General features: G+C 47.6%; 1 protein-coding gene across 4 annotated transcripts in view; it reads right to left on the bottom strand.

Annotated features, from left to right (window-relative positions):
* DPP6 (dipeptidyl peptidase like 6) overlaps positions 1 to 21,442 on the bottom strand; it is a 1,023,012-nt gene that overhangs the window by 756,738 nt on the left and 244,832 nt on the right. The window contains exon 1 of one of the 4 annotated variants that reach the window (XM_067747533.1): positions 13,589 to 14,265. The exons of the other annotated variants lie outside the window; for them this stretch is intronic. Within the exon in view, the coding sequence (XP_067603634.1) occupies positions 13,589 to 13,837 (249 nt within the window). The 5' untranslated portion in view covers positions 13,838 to 14,265. Of the gene's footprint in view, positions 1 to 13,588; positions 14,266 to 21,442 lie in introns of those variants that run through there. 4 annotated transcript variants of the gene reach the window in all.

The following is a 21,442-nucleotide window of genomic DNA, read 5'->3' as shown; positions in this document are numbered from 1 at the left end:
GGTCAAGCTCAGGTGGTCCAGACCCAGCACATCACCCGCTGCAGTGCCCTGCCTGCACCATGGACCATCAAGCGACCGCCCAGCCCTGTGCGCTGCCACAACGGTGTTGGGTGGACACGTGATCGATTCTATGTGCCGCGCTTTCACAGACCACAGCAAGATGAGGTCATGAGGAAATCCTGCCAAGATCTGTGAGACACTTGGATAACCGGGCTGTCACTCAAGAGCTCAGTAACACCCACATCCCCTTTTTCATGCGAAACTGTATGTACACGTAAAATATTTTAAAAGCACAACTGCTCTAAGGAGGGGATCAAGTTCTGGCGGCTCCATCCCACCCCCTCGGTGACTCCAATCAGGAGCCCATGACTCGGGGAAGCAGAGCTCGAAAACCACAACAAATCCAAACGAAAGCCTGGGGTCTGGCTTCCATGAGCCAGTTAAGGGGGACACCCTCTGGCTGACAGGCACCAAAATGATGCTCTACCACGCAGACCTTTGACCTCCCTGGCTGAATCTTATTCACCCCAAGTTGCCAGAACCTCCCGTCTGCGGGCCGGGCTGGGCTCTGCCGTCTTCTCTGAGGTTCCCCTCTCTGGACCCCTGCCCACATACCCAGTGGCCTCATCTTGGGCCATCCGTGTGCCCTGGACCACTGGCATCTGGCGGTGCTCTGACAGTGGCTGGCTGATGTGGTCGGCCCGGGATCACCCCTAGTCCCTGCCATCATACACCTGACGCTCAGAGACAGAGGGAGGGTGGCGGCCCCGCGGGGTGGGGCCCCTGCCTGGGCTGCTCTGTGGGCGGGTCTGCAGGGGTCCAGGGCTTCCTGGGTCCTCTCAGGTACAGAGCCAGGGGGTGTGTAGGAGAGATGCCTTTTCACATGCGGTGTACACCCCTCGGGCTCCCTGCACTTGAACCAGGGCGCTGCGCTTTGAAACGGTGTGACATTAACTCGCGTTCCTATTCTTCACGAAATGATAGCAGAAAATATGCTTCTGTGAGTTTTTTGGCCTTAAGCGTACAGAGGCACTACTTAAATCCAGTGGTCAGAGAGCCGACTGTCCAAGGCTACACATCTCCTTATTATCTGCTGCGTTATCTTTATCTAATTTCCTGCACTCTGGCCCCATCTGACAAGTCAGGAGCTACACATGCTATTAGCACGTCCTTAGACGAAGGATGGAGTGCCCCTGCCGGTCCCCGATGACCGTTCAGAGTGTTGCCCGTGACACAGACGGTATTCCGCAAGGAGGGTCTGCTGGGATTTCTCCAGCGTTGTGAAAAGCGCAGCCCAGTCTGATGTGGGTGTAAGAGCCCTCACGACATATATTCGCATTCCAACCCTGTCTGGCCACAGAAAAAACAAAACTGCACATCTTTATTTCGCATAATTTATTTAAGGAGTCTTGAATCAGTCTTACTGCAGCCTTGAGACAGCCTCTGGAGGGCAGTGTTGCCAGACCACATTGCAGACGGGCAGAAAAAGAAGGTAAATCAGGGTCAAACCTAAAGATCTCAGCTGCCTGTTCCCCCTCCATCCTAAGCGCCAGGTGCCTCTGACTGTATTATCACAAAAATGTATGCTGTAGCAGCCAAAGCGCCCCTGGCAGTTTCAACTAGATTATCGAATCCAGGAATATTGTTTTTTCTGTCAGAATCTGTGCATTTTGGTCTGGGAACTTTAGTTTTCCTCTAGTGATATACAGTTCAAAAACATTCTGATTTGACTTTCTACCTGCCAGATAAAGAGACGATCACGGTATCACAGAAAAAGACGCTGTGATCGTTTTCTTTCACTTAAATTGAGAATTAGGTAATGCAAATTTCTAATCAAAAACAACGTATCGCATTGCTGTATTTATAAGAATCTCTTCTTCTCAAAGATTTGCATTTTCCCTAATGGGACTGCTTCCTTTGATAACCACAAAAAAAAAAAGAGAGAGAGAGAAAAGTCAGCAGAAACAGTTATATATAGAAAATTTAACTCACACTTTTTTACTGAATGATTCTTTAAATTCTATAGTGCTTTACAATTTTCAAAACTTTCATGCACATGATTTCATATAATCCCATAAAACCCCCTTTTTAAAATCCCCTCCCCCTCACTGGTAACAACCAGTTTGTTCTCTATATCTGTGTCTGCTTTTCTTGTTTTGTTCACTAGTTTGTTGTATTTTTTAGATTTCACATATAAGCGATATCATGCACTATTTGTCTCTGACTTATTTTTAACTCGCACTTATTTTTAAACTCAGACAAAATGTTACAAATGCTAACTATCACCCATCTTAAGCAGGTCCTACAAAAGTAACTCCTACTGTTTCCTTAATAGCTATTTTGTCTTCTCAACTGTTGCTCAGAATCAAACAATAAATGAAATCCTGAAAAGAAGAGAATTCATTTGCAGCAGTAAGTGGCCACGCAGGAGGTCCAGAGTTCTAATTTCAGAACTCTTTCAATTAAAAAAAAAAAAAAAAAGGCTGGAGAAGTGTGATTATTCAAATAGACGCGAGCAGAGAGTTTTTTCAGGTGAGATGCCAATCCTCCACCCATTCCTTCAACAAAGACTTATTGAGCACTTTGGCTGTACCAGACGCTGTACCAGGCAACTGGATACAGCAGCAAACAAATCAGCCAGAGATCCTGACATCAGTCAGCTGATACTCTATAATAGGGGGAGACAAAAATAAAACAGGCGTAATAAGAAAATTATATAATATATCAGCAGGTGATAAATGCCATATGGTAAAAGAGAAGCAAAGCAGAGCAGGGTGGGGAACATCGGGGTTGATGGGCGGGGAAACTGCAACTTTAAATAGGGTGGCCAGCGTGGACCACTGAAATAGTGACGCTGAAGCAGAGACGCGAAGGGCAGGAAGGACGGACGTTCCGGCAGAGGGAAGAGCCAGTGCAGTGCCTTGCGGTCGTGGCAGGGACCTTGGCATTTGCTGAAAGAGTGAGGAGCCTGTGCCCAGCTCCCAGCCTAGGAGCAGCTCTGACCCGGGGCAGGGACACCCAGAAGGGCAACTGTCTGTAGTGAGGTGAGAAGACAAGGACATGCACTGGCCTCGCGGCAGGACGAATCGGACGGGGGCAAGAGGAAGCACAGCTTGGATGATGGTGGGAAACCTCTTCCCGGGTGTCTGTCAAAGGAGGAAAATGATTCTCAGGTGTCTGTAAGAGGGAGTGACAGACACCAGGGGCCAAAAGTGACCCCTCGAGCACTCCTCTGCTTCAGAGACACTGCGATGAACGCCAGGAGCACCCAAAGGCCAAAGAACCAGACTGTGCTCTTCCTATGGTTGTGATGAAATAAAAGACCCACTGGAGCAGAAGCAGCAGGATTAAAGGTCATGGAAGGCAAGCGCAGGAACATCAGGATTCTGCCCAGTGCACTCCCTGTGCCCGTGGAAACAAAAGCCTCCGGTTGATAGGATCTCCCCAGAGCTGCAGGACAGCAATGAAGAAGCATGTCAGTGATTGCATGTCCAGTAAGGATAGTGCCAGACAAGGAAACCAGACCTCCCTGCTTATCACAGTCAGCTCCTGTTGCTATGGAAACAGTGCCCCGTCTTCCACAGCATCCCCCTCTCCCTTTAATAGGTAACCAGTCATTTAGGGGCTGAATTTTCTGTCCATTCAGAGGAACTAAAAATCTGGGAAAAAAGAAAGAGAAACTAATGACACCTTTCTACGTATAAAATGGAGATGAACTGATCACAGGCAGGACAGGAATTGGAGAAAGAGTATCGCGCTAGAGCTGGGTGTTTCTGATAACATTTCCTATCATGTAGATGAAAACATGCCCTCTTCAATTCTACGTTGTAAATATAGGCTCCGTGTAACATGGATTCCAGGATGCTTGTAAAATGAAGAGCAGAGCATACACCAAAGACAGAGCCTCAGGATGTTGAGGCTTCCCTGTGTGAACCTCTGATCCCCTACTTTTCCAGCTTGAAAGGTTTCCAGTCAAAACCCCCAAAAGCTCATTTCTAAGGCTGACCCTTAGCAACATCCTGACAGCTGCTTTCATCATTGTTATCTAGGAACCTGTCTGCCCACTCCTACTGCCCAGTCCCTCCCTCCCCACCCCTACACCCACCACGAACGCACACACTGTCTTTAGGAAATGGGTCCCTTCTTATCCTTTCCCGTCACCCAACAAACATGCTCCCAAAGACAGGAAACGAGGGAACTGATAAGACTCAGGCACTCCAACATCTGTTGCCCTCCCAGGGGAATTTCCATTTCAGTCTTTTTTTTTTGCGGTACGCGGGCCTCTCACCGCTGTGGCCTCTCCCGTTGCGGAGCACAGGCTCCGGACGCGCAGGCTCAGCGGCCATGGCTCACGGGCCCAGGGATCCTCCCGGACCGGGGCACGAACCCGTGTCCCCTGCATGGGCAGGCGGACTCCCAACCACTGCGCCACCAGGGAAGCCCCATTTCAGTCTTTCTGAGAACTAAAAAGTTTTAAGAGAGATGCAGGAAGGTAGAACGAAACTTCCTGTAGTTCAGAAAGTGCTGATTTTGCCCAGAGATGACGATGCAGTCAAGGTCCAGAAATGATGAATGGTGACTTGTCAATGAACACGGATTGCCCTGTGCCCCTCAGCTCAGGCTAGGTGATACTGTCCTAACATAATCTCAGTGGTTTCCCACTGAACGGCCACTACCTGGAATATTGCTCGTTTCTACGGCAAAAGGAAAGAGAGAGCACAGCAACTCACGTGCCGGCTCGTGAAGCGTCCACTTGGGAGAGCTAGCCTCGCAGTCCATTCCAGCAGCCACATGGCCACACGCAACGCTAAGGGGAGAGGAGGACAACCCCACAGGTGCCTGTGAGACCCATAAACACGTGCAGAGCAGCACCAAGGACCCTCCCCCCGCCGGGAACACTTAGCTTGAAGTCCAGTTCGAAAACTCTGAGCCCAACTTGACTCCCCCGCTCCGTCCCTCCACCCGCACCCACTGGTGACCCCTCCGCATCCTTCCACCTAACGAACCACCGTCCTCATGCAGGTTTCAGCTGAGCCTCTGTTCCTTCCGAAGGGCTGTTCTCGCCAGCAGTGCGCTCTGGGGTGAGGCTGTGAACAGACGGGTTCACTGTGGATTCAGCGATTCGCCTGCAGCACACTTCCCTCAAACCCGGCACGGGGAACACACATGTGCAAATCGGAAAAGATGAAATGAACGTGATGGAGAAGCCCTAAAAGTTCACCTGGGAAACTAGCTAGGTGTTCTGTAACGTAGCCAAGCGGTCCAGAAAATGGCATCCAACCTCTTCGTGAATGTTCCCGAGACCACGTGGCAAGGTGAGCGGGGACGAAAGTCTAACCTTTGAGGCAGCCTGAGGAATAAGAAGGGGCACGGGACCACATGTCTCCATCGACTTCAGATACCCGGAGGCAGCAGTCTTTCCTCAGAAGCCGTGGAGATGCTGGGGAAGGATGCACAGAAGCAACAAGGGGCCCTGAACAAGCAATGCATCTCCAGGGCTTAGAGCCGTTCACCTGGGGGTCGGCTACCTTGTGTGGTTGCAAATATCTCGCAATTCTAAAAGCAGATGAGCTAACTTCACCTCTCAGGACTTTTAAAGAGGTTTCTCTTTTTTGTTTTTAATTTGCAAATTACTGGATGGCATGTTGCATGAAGCATAGGAAGGGTGTGAGTACAGTTTAGAAAATTGAACGTTTTGGGGAAAATGATTAGGGAGACTGGAAGCCCGTGATTGTCTCCTGCATTCCTCTACCTCTAGTTTCTGCTTTACCTTCCCCCCGCTTCCCTTGTACAACTTCTTTTGTTCCGAGTTCTTCAATGCTCCCTTACTCCATTCCTGTTCCCCTTCTGGCTGATGTCACCTTAAAATATATGAGGTGCACCATATATAAAATATAATGGATATACACAATCCTATAAATATATCACAGATAATATAACGAAGAGCCCATTGCTGTATGAAAGTGGCTGTATTAATTCCAGTAGTTCTGTCTTTAAAATAGACCTTCCCAAATAGTAAACAACAGGAGATAGAAAGGATTAATTGGTCTTCTCAGTTCCAAACTGGCGAAGATGATAATATCACCTGTTCCATTTTTTTTTAACAGAAGCATATTAAAACTGACCCCAAATCACCTAAAGTAAAAGCTGATATCAAATGAAATCTGAACACTAGAGGAAGCTAAAAATTGATTTTGACAATGACTGTGATGCCCTGGGAAATCCTTAAGTTCCTTTTGAATTAAAAGCCGTGTGTGTGTGTGTGTGTGTGTGTGTGTTTCATTTCTATTGGGCATGGTGCTAGGATGCTTTTAATGCATTCTAAATGCCTTCAAGGTGTTTATCTACACACTGAAGGGATGAGTGAAAGTAAACTTGTTTGTCTTTTTTGAGGGAACGACTGTTCCAGGACAGAGTCTCCCTCTTTCCTGCGTCCCTACAAGAGCCCAGTCCCTGCCAGGTACTCATCTACTGCGTTCAGCCCCCAATGCCTGCTGCTCTCAACTGAGATGTTCCCTAATCTGGGAGGCACGGTGTTCACCACCTGGAATTCTACCATCTGGACCTTGTGGGCTTTACTGGCTTCTAGGCTTCCTGAAAAATTACCTGTATACGTTCCTCCATCATGGGACAAAAGTGAACATGTCCTGCGCTTCAGAGGGATCTGGATGTTAATAGAAAACCCAGGAAGAAATACATGGAGGAAAAAGAGTAAAACTATTGGGGAAACCCATTCAGGGCAAAAATCGTATACTACTGTGGCAAAACTGTTTTTTCCTTTGGCAATTAGCATATCCATTTAGAACCAAAATAAGTTAGACCGTTAGATTTCATAATGTTCATACTTTTGAAATTCAGTGATATAATTAAGTTAATTCCTCCACTCGATTACGGTACCACAGAGGATACTGAGAAGAACACAGGAGAGAAGGGAAGGCTGAGTTTCTCTGAGGTCCAGAGAACACAAGTGATTTGTGGAATATTATTCACATAATTACTTGTAGTCTTCTCATTTGTAAAATGAGATGTTATCAAATTTTTAAATGTTCTATTTCAGATAATTTCATGATGCTAGATCCTTCTAAAGATAAATGTTCCAAAAGTCATTAACCAGAAAGGTTGAGTGCGGTTTTTTTTTTAATGTACATAAAATCAAACCAATGTGCTTATTAAAATGGAAGAAAATCAAAATATGGTACATGGGCATTCAATGCCCTTAACGCTAAATTTATTAGAATTTAATTTTTTTTACATCTTTATTGGAGTATAATTGCTTTACAATGGCGTGTTAGTTTCTGCTTTATAACAAAGTGAATCAGTTATACATATACATATGTTCCCATATCTCTTCCCTCTTGCATCTCCCTCCCTCCCACCCTCCCTATCCCACCCCTCTAGGTGGTCACAAAGCACCGAGCTGATCACCCTGTGCTATGCGGCTGCTTCCCACTAGCTATCTATTTTACGTTTGGTAGTGTATATATGTCCATGCCTCTCTCTCGCTTTGTCACAGCTCACCCTTCCCCTTCCCCATATCCTCAAGTCCATTCTCTAGAAGGTCTGTGTCTTTATTCCTGTCTTACCCCTAGAATTTAATTTTAAAAGGGTTACTGTACATATTATTTTTATAGGCAATGCTCTATGAAAGGGATCAATATTGTATGTTGCAGAGAAGCATTCCATATGTACTTGACAAATGCACTGTTATCATCAGAGTAATTAAAAGGAACAGGGTTATATACAATAAGACTGTACATCTTACTCAGCAACTCCTGCCAGATGCTTGCAAAAATTAAACTCATTAATCATTCTGACTCTATTAAAGGAGGGAAAGCTTGGGGTATGAAATAAAAAGCTCTATATTATGGAGGAAAAATGTCCAAAGCCAACATCTAGAGAAAGTCCTGTCTACAGAGTGATACTAGGATATTAATCCCATGTGGGAAAATGAGTGGATTCCATTGTCAAAAATATAAATTGATATTATGTTATTCTAATACTCCAGACCTCCTTAAATCTACAGTTAACATATACAAGTAAATTATTTAAAAGTGCGCACTGGCAGGAATAAAAAAAAGCATGCCATATAAAATAGGCTGCCGTGCCCACTTCCACATACCTTACTGCTACACAGAACTCAAATCCACTGAGAAGGCAGAATGCTCATTTTTCGCAAATTCGGCTTTAAGCAAACATGTAGGTTTTTGGCTGACTCAATTGTTAACAGATTGAAATTTATTTGCTAGAATTCACAGTGGACAATTGACTCATCCAAATGAAAAAACGTAGGCTTACCCCGATTAATTTTTCAAACCAACAGATTAGCTCTCTGTTATGGTTCTCCCCAAGCCAAGGTAACTATGGAGGTGAAATGAGATACGCGTAGTGGTGCTTTAAAACATACAAGGTGCGATGCGGAGGCACGGTATCTTTGATGCTACACTTGGTTTCACTCATCAGTCAACTAGCCCTTAATCCTTGTTTATGTCACCATTCTTACTTCCTTGTAACACAGACAACTTCCCAATGATGACTACATGCTCTGTGCTGAGACACTAAGCAAAATTTTGTATAATTTTGTTATATATACTTTACCAAAACATTCACAGAGAGACTGTCTTAGACAGTAAACGCTTCTCATGTGTTTAACATTGTTCTGCAGTGCAGAAAATAAACTTTTCATGAGGACAACTGTTGTGTCCAGCAGGGCATTATGATATGGTGTTACAGGGCATTAAACCCATAAGGATACCTCAAAGCTTATCTAGTGAAATACTTAATGTTATAAGAAAGAAATCAAGATAGTGGGAAAATGTAACTGTACAAGTTTATGTATATTGTATGCCACGCTCAGAGGTGGAAGGCATGGCAGTACTAGAAGTAGAAATAAGGAGATTAGGCAGAACATTATTCAGAATAGGGAGTTGTAAGGAGAGGGGAATGACAAGTTTAGGGATATATTCTACGCGGGTATCTTGGCAACACCACAGAAACGGTCTAGCGCCCAGCTGCTTGACATGTGGAACAAAAGCTGGGAAGAGAAATCAAGATGGTGACTGCCAAGGTCCTTCCAATTCTCCAGTTCTCCAATTCTGTAAAACAGGAAAGCAAATGATCTCCACAAGAGATGCTAGGACATGTATACCAGAGGAATAAAGCTTAACTTTAGCCATCTGCTAATACAGAAGCTGTGAAACTGACTCAGCTCCCTTTTATCTTCATTCTAATGTATCCCATCACTAATTTATCTTAAAAAGAAAGCATGGAAGGGAAAGAACAGAATAGTGGAGACCAAAACCTTGGAGTGTAGGTTCCCGCAACCCCCTGCATGAAAGGGAGGAGGAAAGAATGATTTACCAAAGAATTCAAAGGCCAAGGTCAGAGAGAGACAGGACATGAATTCATGTGGCATCATGAAAGACATATGAGGCAAAAGTTTGAAGTGCAGGGTGATGGTCAACAGGAGGAAAAGCGATAATGACAAAGACTGAAGAGGAGCCAGGCCATTGTCTCAAGTAATTAAGGGGACGCTGACGACATTTGTGTGCAGTTTCTGCAGTGAAGACAGTAAGAATGTGAGTCTGTTGTCAAGCTAAATAAGGAAAAGAGGATCCTCGGAACAAGTTAGTGGATTCAGTCTTAGACCACTTGACTGCGAAGATGAAACCTCCGAACAGCCCTATGACATCCCACAGCTGTTCTGTAGGTGAGTGACACTAAGCACTGTCAAATTCGTCATGAAAACAATGGGATCGAGCAGGTGGATGAAAGTTTCAGCCTTTTTCTCAATATGTTAGGAAGATACTATGAACCTAAATGTTTTTAAAAGCATTTGAAATTGGAGCAGAAGAAAGGAAGAGGGGATATAAACATTTCTGTGGAGCCAAGCTGCTTAAAAAACTTAAAGTTGATAGACTCCAAGGAGAAATTAACAGGATATTGGACCGGTGAAAAATCAAGGTGGAGAGGAAGAAGAAGGGCTAGTTGCTGCAGACATACAGGAAGATGAAATACAACAGGAGCAGTGACAGCATAAGCTGATACACAGCATAAGCAGTGATTTTTGCTCAACCCTGTTTCGGCCAAATTGCTGTTTGAAAATCCTGTTGTCATCACACTTGTATTCTTAGGAAATCATGTGCCACTAAAAATGAAGAACACAGGAACATGGTGATGTGGCCCCAACAAGACCGCTGCCCTGACAGTTACCCATGTCCTAAAGTCCTTTAAGAAATCAAAAGGAAATGCTCAAGCAGGGGCGTGACAGAGTTCAGTATTCTAAAAATAATTGAAGTTAATTTCTATCGGAAGTTACTAAATTCCATTAAAAGCCACTTCCAGCAACATTCCCTTTAAGAGTCAACTTATTTTTAAACCTACAAGAATGAATTTTAAACCAAAATAGCTATTGATTCCTCAGAGGGGTTTCCCAAGTCATTGACTTTCCCGCTGCGGACGCGCAGGCTCAGCGGCCATGGCTCACAGGCCCAGCCGCTCTGCGGCACATGGGACCTTCCCGGACCGGGGCACGAATCCGTGTCCCCTGCATCGGCAGGCGGACCCCCCAACCACTGTGCCACCAGGGAAGCCCTAGTCATTGAATTTATACTTAAATAAATCTAAGATTGATGAGGAAACTCTAATAGAAAAAGCGCTCTGGCTTCCCTTCTTTTTCAAAGTAAAACTTCACATTTTAAAACTGACCCACCCCAAGCATGCTTTTATGTAGTGCTACACAGCAGAGAGGTCCCTTACATGGGTAGTTGGTGCAGATAAGTAATGCATTCCCAGTCACCCGCCACGCAACTTCGGCATTTGACTTATCTCTTCTAGACCTGATAACCACCTTCAATTTTATTTTGTAAAGAATTGCCCGTTCTCAGTCATATTCAGGCGTGTGTGTGTACACACATATAGAGGTCAAGAACTACATTTTATTTCCCCGTTTCTGGATGGAAGGACGAGGCACAAAGTTCATTGGATTTTAAAGGTATGGTGTTTACCAGCATCTCAGTGACCAAGGTGGGAAAGCTGTTTCTGTTCCATGGAACAGACAAGCCACAGAAGAGCAATGACACACCAGCCTTAGTGTTGGGACTCCAAACAGAAGTGCTGAAGATTTCCTGTGCGCTAATGCAAAGGACCCTTCAGGACCTCGGACAGCTCCCACCTGTGCCCCGCGGACGCCCAAACTGCTAACGTACATGTTTACGTGGCCGCCCCAAGATACACAGAATGATACGTAATGCGTGCCTAATCAGTTGTATATCTTCATGTTTAAATTTGAGTAGCAGGATGATTACTCAAGATTGTTTAAATCTTGACAAGGGCTGGTATCAGAAAAGCAGTTCTTATATCTACTTTCTTTGGCTAGCGCTCTTATCTTCAGCAAACAGCAGCCACTGTGCCCGGAGGAAAGTAATCTGTTTAATGTGCACTTCTATCATTTAGCACATTTTTAGATATAGTTTTTTCAATTCCGAATATTTTTTCTGAGAAAAGCACATAAAAGTTTTCAAGCAATTGATGCTACATTTACCCGTGTGTCATTGTTTAATCGTACATTTTAAACATGATATATATATATATATCTCATAAGGATACGACACACACATACACTATATTTATACCTACACCTACACACACACACCCTTTTTTGAATTTTCCAGGAAACAAAAAATTGATGTCAGGAGTTAATGAATTTAAATTACATATACTGTTCAGAGCCATTTCAGCAGAAATCATTTGCAAATGTTAAATTCATAATTTGCTCGTCGGTTCAACCCTTTGGCTTATCTGAGAAACAGTTCTAGACATATGTCAAATTGAAAAGGAGGAATATATGCTCAAAGCTAAGATGAGGAGAGAAAAAAAAAAAAGATGGGTGGAGATGATCTAAAACAAAATGCAGAAACTCTCCCCTTTCCTTTCCCCTAGCGACACCTAGAGCCTATTAGGAAGAAATTGCTCATGGTTTTCACTTCAAGCATAACACAATCCAACAGTTTTAAGTCAGATTTGAGGCAAAAAGTGCATCATTTCTGTCTGCACTGCAGCTCAGTGGTCTTCCCCAAGATTCTCAGGAGTTTAATCCTCCAGAATTTTTCAACTGCCCCAATGAAACTGCTCCTCAAAGATTCTGGCTCCTTGAACCTGATAATTCATGCATTTCCCTCAGGACCTGACCCACTGAAGTGAGGGACATCTCTCTGATAGCTCTCTTTTAACGAGGGGAGTCTAGAAATAACCCAACATAAGAAAATCTCATGCAAGATCCGATACAGGGTGTGCGTGCACACGCGCACGCACACACACACACAAATGAACCACATCTCCCACAAACTTTTGTCATGTCTATTACACTCTCCACATCCTCCACTGATAAAACAAAACAAAAACAACCAGTTCATTGGATTTTAAAGGATTTTAAAGTGATCCCAGGCAGGACATGTTGAATGACCACAGCCTCCTGCTGAGGGCAGGGACATGAACTGCCGGGGGTATGTTGGGGTAGGCCGTCTGAGAGGCTTGTGTGAGGACCTGTGCCCAGGTGCCCCCAGGTGGGAAACTCTCAGAGCTACACACAGTGAGCTCTAGGACCCAACACCGCCAGCCAGGGGCTGTACCAGCCAAGCCAGCCCTGCCTGCCTGCCTGAGAGCTTGTCTGGGATTTTTCTCTTTTTTTCTGGGAAGAGAAGGTCTCAGAAACATCACTTTCCTCTCTCCGTGGCCTTCCCTGGCCCTCTGAACAGATGGACAGGGTCAACAGAGGTGGTTGAACTCATCCATCTCTGCAGCCGGCTGGTGTCCTGCCTGAGTCATCAGTTACTAAGGTGATATGCAAATCCAAGCTTTGAAACCCAGGCTGCCAGCCCCATGAAGAGTAAAAAACGTGCTGCCCGAGAAGTTTTCAGCTCACACAGCCTAAGGTGGTTGCTAGTCCAAGGCTAGGTGTGGGCACAGGCAGGGCCTGACTCCCACCAGCAAAAATTGGCCTGGGCCCTGGGACAAGGGCTTGGGCCTCGGATGCTAGCGCTTTTATTTTATTTTTCGGAAAAGAACACCACCACCAGCAGCACTGGGGGGGAGGGCGAGGTGCTGGAGAAGTGAGTGAAGGGACAGCGCCCCGAGGTAAGGATTCCAGTGAGAGGTGGGAGGGGGGAGAAAAAGAGCCTGGGACTGTCTCCTCCTCGAGTCTTAAAGCAGACAAAAGAAAGAAAGGAAAGAAAAGAGAAACCAACTTGTAAGCACAGACAGATCGAATTCCCTCCCTGGCTTCCACAGCACCAAGCAGTTAACACCAAGCATCCGCACGCCCGTGAACCCCCGGCCAATTCCACGCCCCAGCAGCGCAGCTCCACCAGCGCCACCAACTCCTGGCCGCCGCCGCCGCTGCAGACAAGGACCCGCTCCAGGACAGCGGTGACCGAGATCCGCGCGACGAGTGTATTTGCGGGCGCTCCCGGGAGGGGTGGGGGAGGGGTGGGGAAGGAGGGCGCCCCAAGACCATCGCAGACGCGGCGCGGACGCGTCTCCCCCGGGCTGCCCGGAGCCCCGCGCGCCCACCCACCCACCCAGATGCTCTTACGTCTTCGTCGTCACAGTCGCTCTGCGCCTGGTACTGGAACCGGGGCCGGCCGGCCGCGCCACCGCCACCGCCACCGCCACCGCCGCGCTCCGGGGGCGCCGCAGCAGGCGCCTGGGCTCCGAGGGGCTTGGGCCCCGCGCCGTCCTCCTCGGGCCCCTGGCCACCCAGGAGGCGGCTCGCCTCCGGGGGCGCCGGGAAGGACCGCGAGGTGTTGATCTTGCCCGTGAACCTCTGGTACAGCGAAGCCATCGGTCTCCGCGCGCTCTCGCCGGCTGTCTTTGGGGCGTTTTGATAATGGCTTTCCCCCTTTCGGGTTCCCGCTCCCCACTCCCGCCGGGGGAAAAGGGGAAGAAGAACAGGGGGAGGAGGAAGAAAGGACGGCGGCCGCGCGGCCGCTCCTCCCGCGCGCCACTCTCAAGTCGCCGCCGGGCGACTGCCTGGCTCAGCCTCCTCCGCCCCCTCCCCCGGCGGCTCGGCGTAGCCGGGGTCTGGGGGTGTGTTCTCTCTCGCTCGTCTTTTCTGCTTTTCAACTCCTTGCCATGGCCACGTACGGCCTGCTCAAAGCCATCGACAGAAAGAAAACAAACAACAAAAAACCATAAAGGGAGGGAAGACGCCTAGGCCCCGGCATTTGGCACCCCGCCTAGAGACCGGCGGGCATCCAGAGCGCATCTCCGCGCCCCGCCCCCGGCCCCCCGCGCGGCTCCTCCTCCCCTGCTCTCCCCACGTGGCCCCTTCACACATCCCCGCCCCCGGGAACTGCGCCCGGGTGGCCAGGGCTGGCAGCGAGGAGGTGGCGGGGCCACGCAGGTCTTGGGTGCGGGCAGGGCGCGGAGGCGCGCTGGGGGCTCTGGGGCTCCGGGCCACCGGGAGGGCGGACCCGGCGATACGCGGGGAGGGAGCGTGCGAGAAGAGGCCCGCGATGGGGAGGGCGTCGGGGGCACCGAGGGAGGGGGCTGTCCCTGAGACGCCTGTCCTCGGCTCGGCGCGGGACTGCGCTCCGCGTCCACGCGCTCGCACCGCGCGCAGCTGCAGCCCGGTCGCCCTCCGAGGCGCTCCCCCTCGTGTTTCCTTCCCAGCTTTTCTTGCCTCACGTGAAACAGCCACGGCCGAGACCCCCGGCGGACCTGGGGGTGTGCACGGGCGTGATGGAGAGCAAACTACGGGGCTGCAAGGGAGGGGGCTCGGGGGTCACTGTCTCTGACGAGCCCCTTTCCCTCCCAAACCAAGCTCTTCTCCAAAAACAGATTCCTTTTCCTTCACCCGGTCTCAAAAAGAAGGCAAGGAAAAGGTCACGGAAGGCCAGCGAGGGCCGGCCTGGTGGATATGCCTTCAGAGCAACTCAAAAGCTCCTCCCCGTACACCCCACGCATTTGTCTATATCGCGAACTCCATTTTCATTTTCAACAAATGCATCACCGCCAGCAGAGGCTAAAGCATTTGTGAGGCCGGCCACTCCTCCAAAGCTTGCTCCGCGCCGCCCCAACCCCTCCCCTGAGAGGAACTGGGAGCGGAGCTACGACACCAAAGGGGCGCACGGGTCAGGGTGCGCATTCACCCCTCTTGCTGCAGTCAAACGTGCTCCAGCGCCCCTGTGTGGAAAGACACCAGCTGAGCCTCGGCGCCGGGCTCCGACTCCAGACCGCAGGCGGCCTGTCTGGTTTCTCCCCTCCCTTTCCCGGGGTGGATTCCTCCCTCCTGGCCTCCGGGGACACTCTGTCCGGCTGGAACCCGCGCCCCCGTCTTTCTCGAGGAATCGGGCGCTCCTCTTTCTAGTCTCTCCTTGTCCCCCCCCCAACCCCGTTCTCCTTGCGCTGCCCTTTCCCTCTTGTTTGCAGCGCTTCTGGCTGCGATGGACCTGTCCCATCCTGAGCCGACGAGGAGCCCAGACTCCGGAGGGAGGGGCCGGGTGGAGGGCTCGCACCTGCCCTCGCACTTCGCTGCCCCTTCCACTCGAGGTCGACGTGGGCATCTTCGCCTTTACCTTCCAGCGGTGCTTCTGCTCCGCCACGGTTTCCGTGACCATCGCAGAAAAACGGGCGAGGCCTCGGCCACTCAGAGGGCCCTACGGCAGGCTGCCGGCCTTTGCTGGATCTGAGTCCAAGGCCATCTCCTGGCACCACTGTCCAAGCCCAGAAATCCCAGAAAAAGAGACCCAGCTGTTCCTGGTCCTAAAAATATTGCCTCTTCCCGCCGTGTCCTTAACTTGGGGGGAGAAACTGAATGCAGGTGAATAAGTCTCCTGGGAGAGGACCCCTTCCAATCCTTTCTACACTCTTCCCAAGCTCTCAACCTAGCAGGTAGTCTTGTTTTAATTAAAATTTATACCACACCACCCTCTGTTTAATCCACTGTGGTTTCCTTCCGCTAAGAAGAAAAGCGCATCTTAACCGTAGTTCGAAAACGTTTCCTTTACGGAAACTATAAAAACACGTAAAATCAGCATCTCGATAGCTGGGAGGCTCTCCGCACCACCAAAAGGCCTGTTACCCAGGCAGGTGTGCCAGCCACAGAGCATCGCTGCGCCGCTTGACTTTGAAGACAGAGGCAACAATTACAAGGGCCATAAAGCTAAACTTTAGAAGTCATCACATTTAGGTAAATAGGAAACCTTGCTCTCATCCCCCCTCCCCTGCCCAGCTGTGCTTTAGATCCTTGAAGCTGCCTTTCCAAACCGACTTAAAAGGAAAGCCCCCGCTGCCCACTCTGGCATCTAGATCTGACATTTCACTAAATATAGATGCTGTTAGGGTCTTACTTATGTCCTATACATACACACATATATATGAAACGTGCGTGTATATATTTACACAAATTCTAAGAAGAAGCATGATAAAACTATTTCTCGTACCAATATAGTTTATACAAAATAGAGTATATGGAAATAGTTTAGAGATCATACACCATACTTTATAGATGTGTGTGTATAAAGGAGAATAGATTGAAAAAGGGAGATAAGAAAGGCACACATATCCCTCACTTTTGAAATTATATTCTCAGGCGAGCCTGTAGGTCTTCAAATTACAATCTGGTCAAAGTTAAAAACCCTAACTAGGGCTTCCCTGGTGGCACAGTGGTTGAGAGTCCGCCTGCCGATGCAGGGGACACGGGTTCGTGCCCCGGTCCGGGAAGATTCCACATGCCCTGGAGCGGCTGGGCCTGTGAGCCATGGCCGCTGGGCCTGCGCGTCCGGAGCCTGTGCTCTGCAACGGGAGAGGCCACAACTGTGAGAGGCCCGTGTACCACAAAAAAAAAACAAAAAAAAAACCCCTAACTAAAGGATTCAGACAAGATGCTAAGCAGTTTTTATTTAAAATTATTTGTAAAGTGAAAAAAAGCTATAAAATTCAAACAATTGGGGGAAGAGCTGAGGTACAGATCTGTGTTAACAGAAGCATATCTGAAAATTAGACGGGACAAATGGAGGGCAGGGGGCTGTCAGGGTGCACAGAGCCCCTCAGAGGCCAGTGTGAAGGGAAGGAGACACAACACTAATAAAACAACCACCCGCACGTGCAAAGCTTCTCCGGTGCCGTCTAGATCCGGGGCCCATCAACTGACTTGAAAAGAATCAGGCTACCTTGCTCCACCTGCACACTGAACGCAACTCATTTTAAAGAATGCTCTAGACTTTTGAGTGTGAGTCTGTGCGCCCATGTTTGCAAGCGTGTAGGCACTCACACAACCAGATTTGCCTTAAACTTTGATACACACATTGCGGTGTCTCTTTGGATAGACTGTCAGGACTCCGAAGTCCCTAATGCAAAGAGGAAACTAGCTAGTATTTTCGGATGAATGAAGTCACTCAGTTGCAGAGAATCGCAAGCGGTGGCACTGTACGGTGCATAATTAATTCACTTACTGCCTTCAAGAACCTTTTCAGAACCCCATCCTCTAAATGAGGAAAAAGACCCTGAAGAGTACCAAAACTTCCCAAGGGGCATGTAAACAGCGGTGCAGCACTGCAGAAGGACACCTGTCGATCCTAACCCCAACCCTTCACTCAACCTTTAATACTTGAACGTGTTGACTACGCTCTATGGAAGCAGATTTCCATTCCTGCTCATTGGTTAAGTATGGGGAACTATTTTTGAAAATATTTTGTGGGTCATTGCATATTAAGATTTTAATTCCTCCATATGGCTTAAAACCCTGTTCACCGACCCATTTTTCCATCTAGTTTCATATGATTATTTATTCCCTGTTTATTAAATAAAAGTGGGAGTGTGTGTTTATTTTCCCTGAAACCAGTTTACAAAACAAATATAATTAGGCAGATGCTGCAAAATATAGCGGACAGTCATTTTTTTAAATGACAATAAAGGAAACTTTTTGGTCTCTATGCAAGCTAAGCATTGTAAAAATACCCAAAGTATATTGAGCCCAGCAGCCTAAGCATGATTTTTATTACCCAGGAGGTTTTCTTATTTCTAGGAGAGAATTATGCCCTATAGTTTACTTCCCCTTTCTCTTGGAGGAGAAGGAGGAGGGAAGAACCCTGTTTAAGATATTTATTCTTTTCCAAACACTGATATTTGGAGAAATGCAATGGCCAATTGAGCATACTCCGACAGAAAGGCTTCCCTAAAACACTGGGCATCAGTGTTTTTTAAATATTATCACATTGCATTCATACAAATGGGGAGAACTAAAGCAAGTATTTAGGTAGCTTGAGAAAATACAGTACTAACTACATAAATACAGAGCAAAAACTGTCTCTTGCTCTCTTTAAAATAATGATTTCTTTGCAAGATGACGACCAATACGGGTCTGCGTGGTAAGACTTCTTTACAAACAGGAAACGTCCAGCACAAGAGAAAGGAATTGCCACTCCTGGCTTTAACACAAAGTTAAAGTACGAATTAACTTGGAGCTTTTCAGATGGATACTTACAGATTCATGTGTCTGAAAGAAAAACATTTATTTTAACCCAACCAAAAGGCTTATGCCAAAATTAATACAGTTAAAGGTTCATTTCCAGCAGCACACTTCCCTGCATTTTAGTACTGACGTTACGCATTTGCCTGGTTTTTACACACAGTTTGAAACACACGTACCGCTACCTGCCCCAGCAGTGGCTGTTCACACGGACGTGGTCATCAACACACGTGGTAAAGCTGATCTGATCGCCAGGTATGTAAAACAACCACGGATTCAACTGAGCACACATCTTCTTCTTAGCCCACTGGGGCTGCGGGAACCCACCCTCCCTTCCTTTAGGGATCCCTCTCATTTGTCACCTCCGCCCGTGGACACTGGACCGTGACCCACTTCCTCGTTCCTCCCATTTCTCACCCTCCTTTCTTCCCTTCCTTTTTCTGCTCCTCCGTGGCGTCTTGCTCTGGACCAGTATCAGGAGACAGTATATTTTGCTTTTCTCTAAAAATTCCTTGCTGCTCTCTGAATATTTAGAAGACCTCACCTTCCACTGCCAATGATGCCTCAGAAATTATCTAAATAATCACTTTCTAGAGGAGGCACCAACCTCCGTCTGCTCCCATTGTCTGGTGATTCGATTATAGCTTGCACCATGCTTCCCAAGGCTCCGAAGGTTTTTAGAGCATGAGATACAGAAGAGAGTCTGTTGTTTCTGTCTGTCCCTGGTGATCATCGGAGAGCAACCATGTCATCGGCCGAAATGTCTTCATTCATACATCACACGTTATTAGATTAAAGGGGAAGTGACTCCTGCTCTGAAATGCCCCCAGAGCTCCTTGCCTTTCACATCAGGCACTTCCCTGGGTCCCGTGAATTAAGCTGAATCTGCTTCCCTTTAATGTGAAAGTGACATTAACCAGCCTCTGCAATTCAGCGCCTTCCTTTCTTTAACCAACAGAGGTGATGGCTGTGTTTTGGAAGAAGAGAAAGCGTTTATCTGCTCTCTCTTCGATGGCGGGCATTTCAAAGGACCAGTTCTGGTTTGGCCATAACACTAATTGTAAAACAGGCCTGGAAGTACAGGGCTTAGACCCTCACTTGTTTTAGGTTTTGCTTTTTCTTTTCTTCCATCATGTCCTGAGAATCCAAAGGGGTTCTTGGGTTTTCACTGGAAAGGATCAATGCAATAGAAAAGAAAAGATAGAAGCAGGGTCATTCAAATGCAGGATCTTATTCAGATAGTAGAAAACAGAGCTAGTGCTGATTCATTCATCCTGCCATGTACATTCTACTCAACTACAGGCCAATGGAAATCGTTACAGAAAGTGAAAAATCTGGCTCCACTAGAAACCACTCCAGTTATAAGGAACAGAAGGGGATATGATGTAGTCCTAGAATGTACGGCAGGACGGAAATTTGGGCAAGGCTGGGTGTGCGGCTGATTTAGTCCACCAGCCAGAAACAGCACAAGAAGGTGAGCTAAGCCCAGGAACTGGCGCCCAGGTCCAGGCACCGCATGTTCCGGTGCATCCTTGCATCTGCCTTCCACACACAAAGAGGCAGGAGAGAAGAGGACCTCCTCTACACAGCAAATAGCGACAATGAGATGCCTTAGAGAGTCAGGGCCAGAAGCCATCCCTGAGGCAGGTCACGGAGGCGGAAGGGCCACCTGCTTCCTGGACATCTGTTCGGTCAAATTTGCAAAAGTCTCTTAAAAAACCCTGTCGCTCTCCATCTTACCCCGTGTCAAACCCTGCCGGAATTAAGACCATTCCTTTGAGTTCAGACATGGTCTGGAAGAGCATCAATAAAAAATAATTAAGAAACAACAGAGACCTGAGTGAAAAGAAAAACAAACAAGACTCGGCCATGGCACAAACACCAGCAGACACACCACCCTTTCAAGTGTGTAACGGGGCAGTTCCGGCAACAGCGTCCTCTTCCAAAGGCACAAGGGCACAGCTGGATGCATGACTACATCTCCAAGCCATGAGTTTCTGTGCCCTGATGATTCACTTTAAGGTAAGCTACTATTCCCATATTCAGAACTGTGATGGGCTGGAACGTTCGGAAGATATCCGCTCACCCCGGATGCCTCTTTAGCTCCACTTCTGGCAGGACTGTATGGCTTGCTTTGGCCAATGGAATGTGAATGGACCTGATACAGGCAAAGGCCGTCAAGGTACCTGGCCGACCTCTTGCCCTCACTCAGGTGACCCACCCTACAAGAACATGGCCTGGGTAGCTGCAACCACTTCAGCTTGGCCTCCAGAACAAACACGCTTGGAGAGACTTGAACCCAGCCCATGGTTTGGAGTTAAGCTCAGGGATCAGGGAACACGAAGCAAAGCCACGCAGCTGAGCCCAGGGCAGACCAGATATATCACAGCTGACCAGCAGAAATGGGAATCTTGATCTTACGGAAGCCACGGCGTTTGGGATGATACAGCATGCTTGCATCACGGTATATGTCATGTTCTAACTCACTAAAACTAAAATCAGATCTATGCGTGAAAAATGGTATAGCTAATGTCAATGTTTGTTGTAAGCATTTTACTTACTTATTCAGTAAATATGTGAATGCCCACCACGTGCCAGTCATTGTTCTGTTTTATGTGCTAGGGATGAGATGAATAACTAAAATGAACATAGTTCTGGCTTTCATACAGATTACAGTCAGCCCTCCTCTCAGTGGATCAGGGCTGATGCTCTAAATTACTTGGTCGTATCGGTAAGCCCTTCCTTTTCTGAAAAGGTGTAGTTTTCTCAATTTATTGCTCATTTTGGTACATTTACAGCCCACGTAGTTTTATTAGAAAAAGACTGTTAGAGACCTAGATCGCAAATGTTTCATAATAGCGCCCTAGTTATCTATTGTAGGAGCACAAAGCAGCAGTTTCAACCCCAAAGCACAGTGGCTCTCAAAGAACTGTCCCTGGACCAGGAGTGTAAGAATCATCTAGAAATTTGTTAGAA

This window comes from Pseudorca crassidens, chromosome 8, assembly GCF_039906515.1.
Source record: "Pseudorca crassidens isolate mPseCra1 chromosome 8, mPseCra1.hap1, whole genome shotgun sequence".
Taxonomy (NCBI): Eukaryota; Metazoa; Chordata; class Mammalia; order Artiodactyla; family Delphinidae; genus Pseudorca; species Pseudorca crassidens.
Note: the sequence above shows the minus strand (reverse complement) of the source record. Positions and strands in the feature narration are given on the sequence as shown.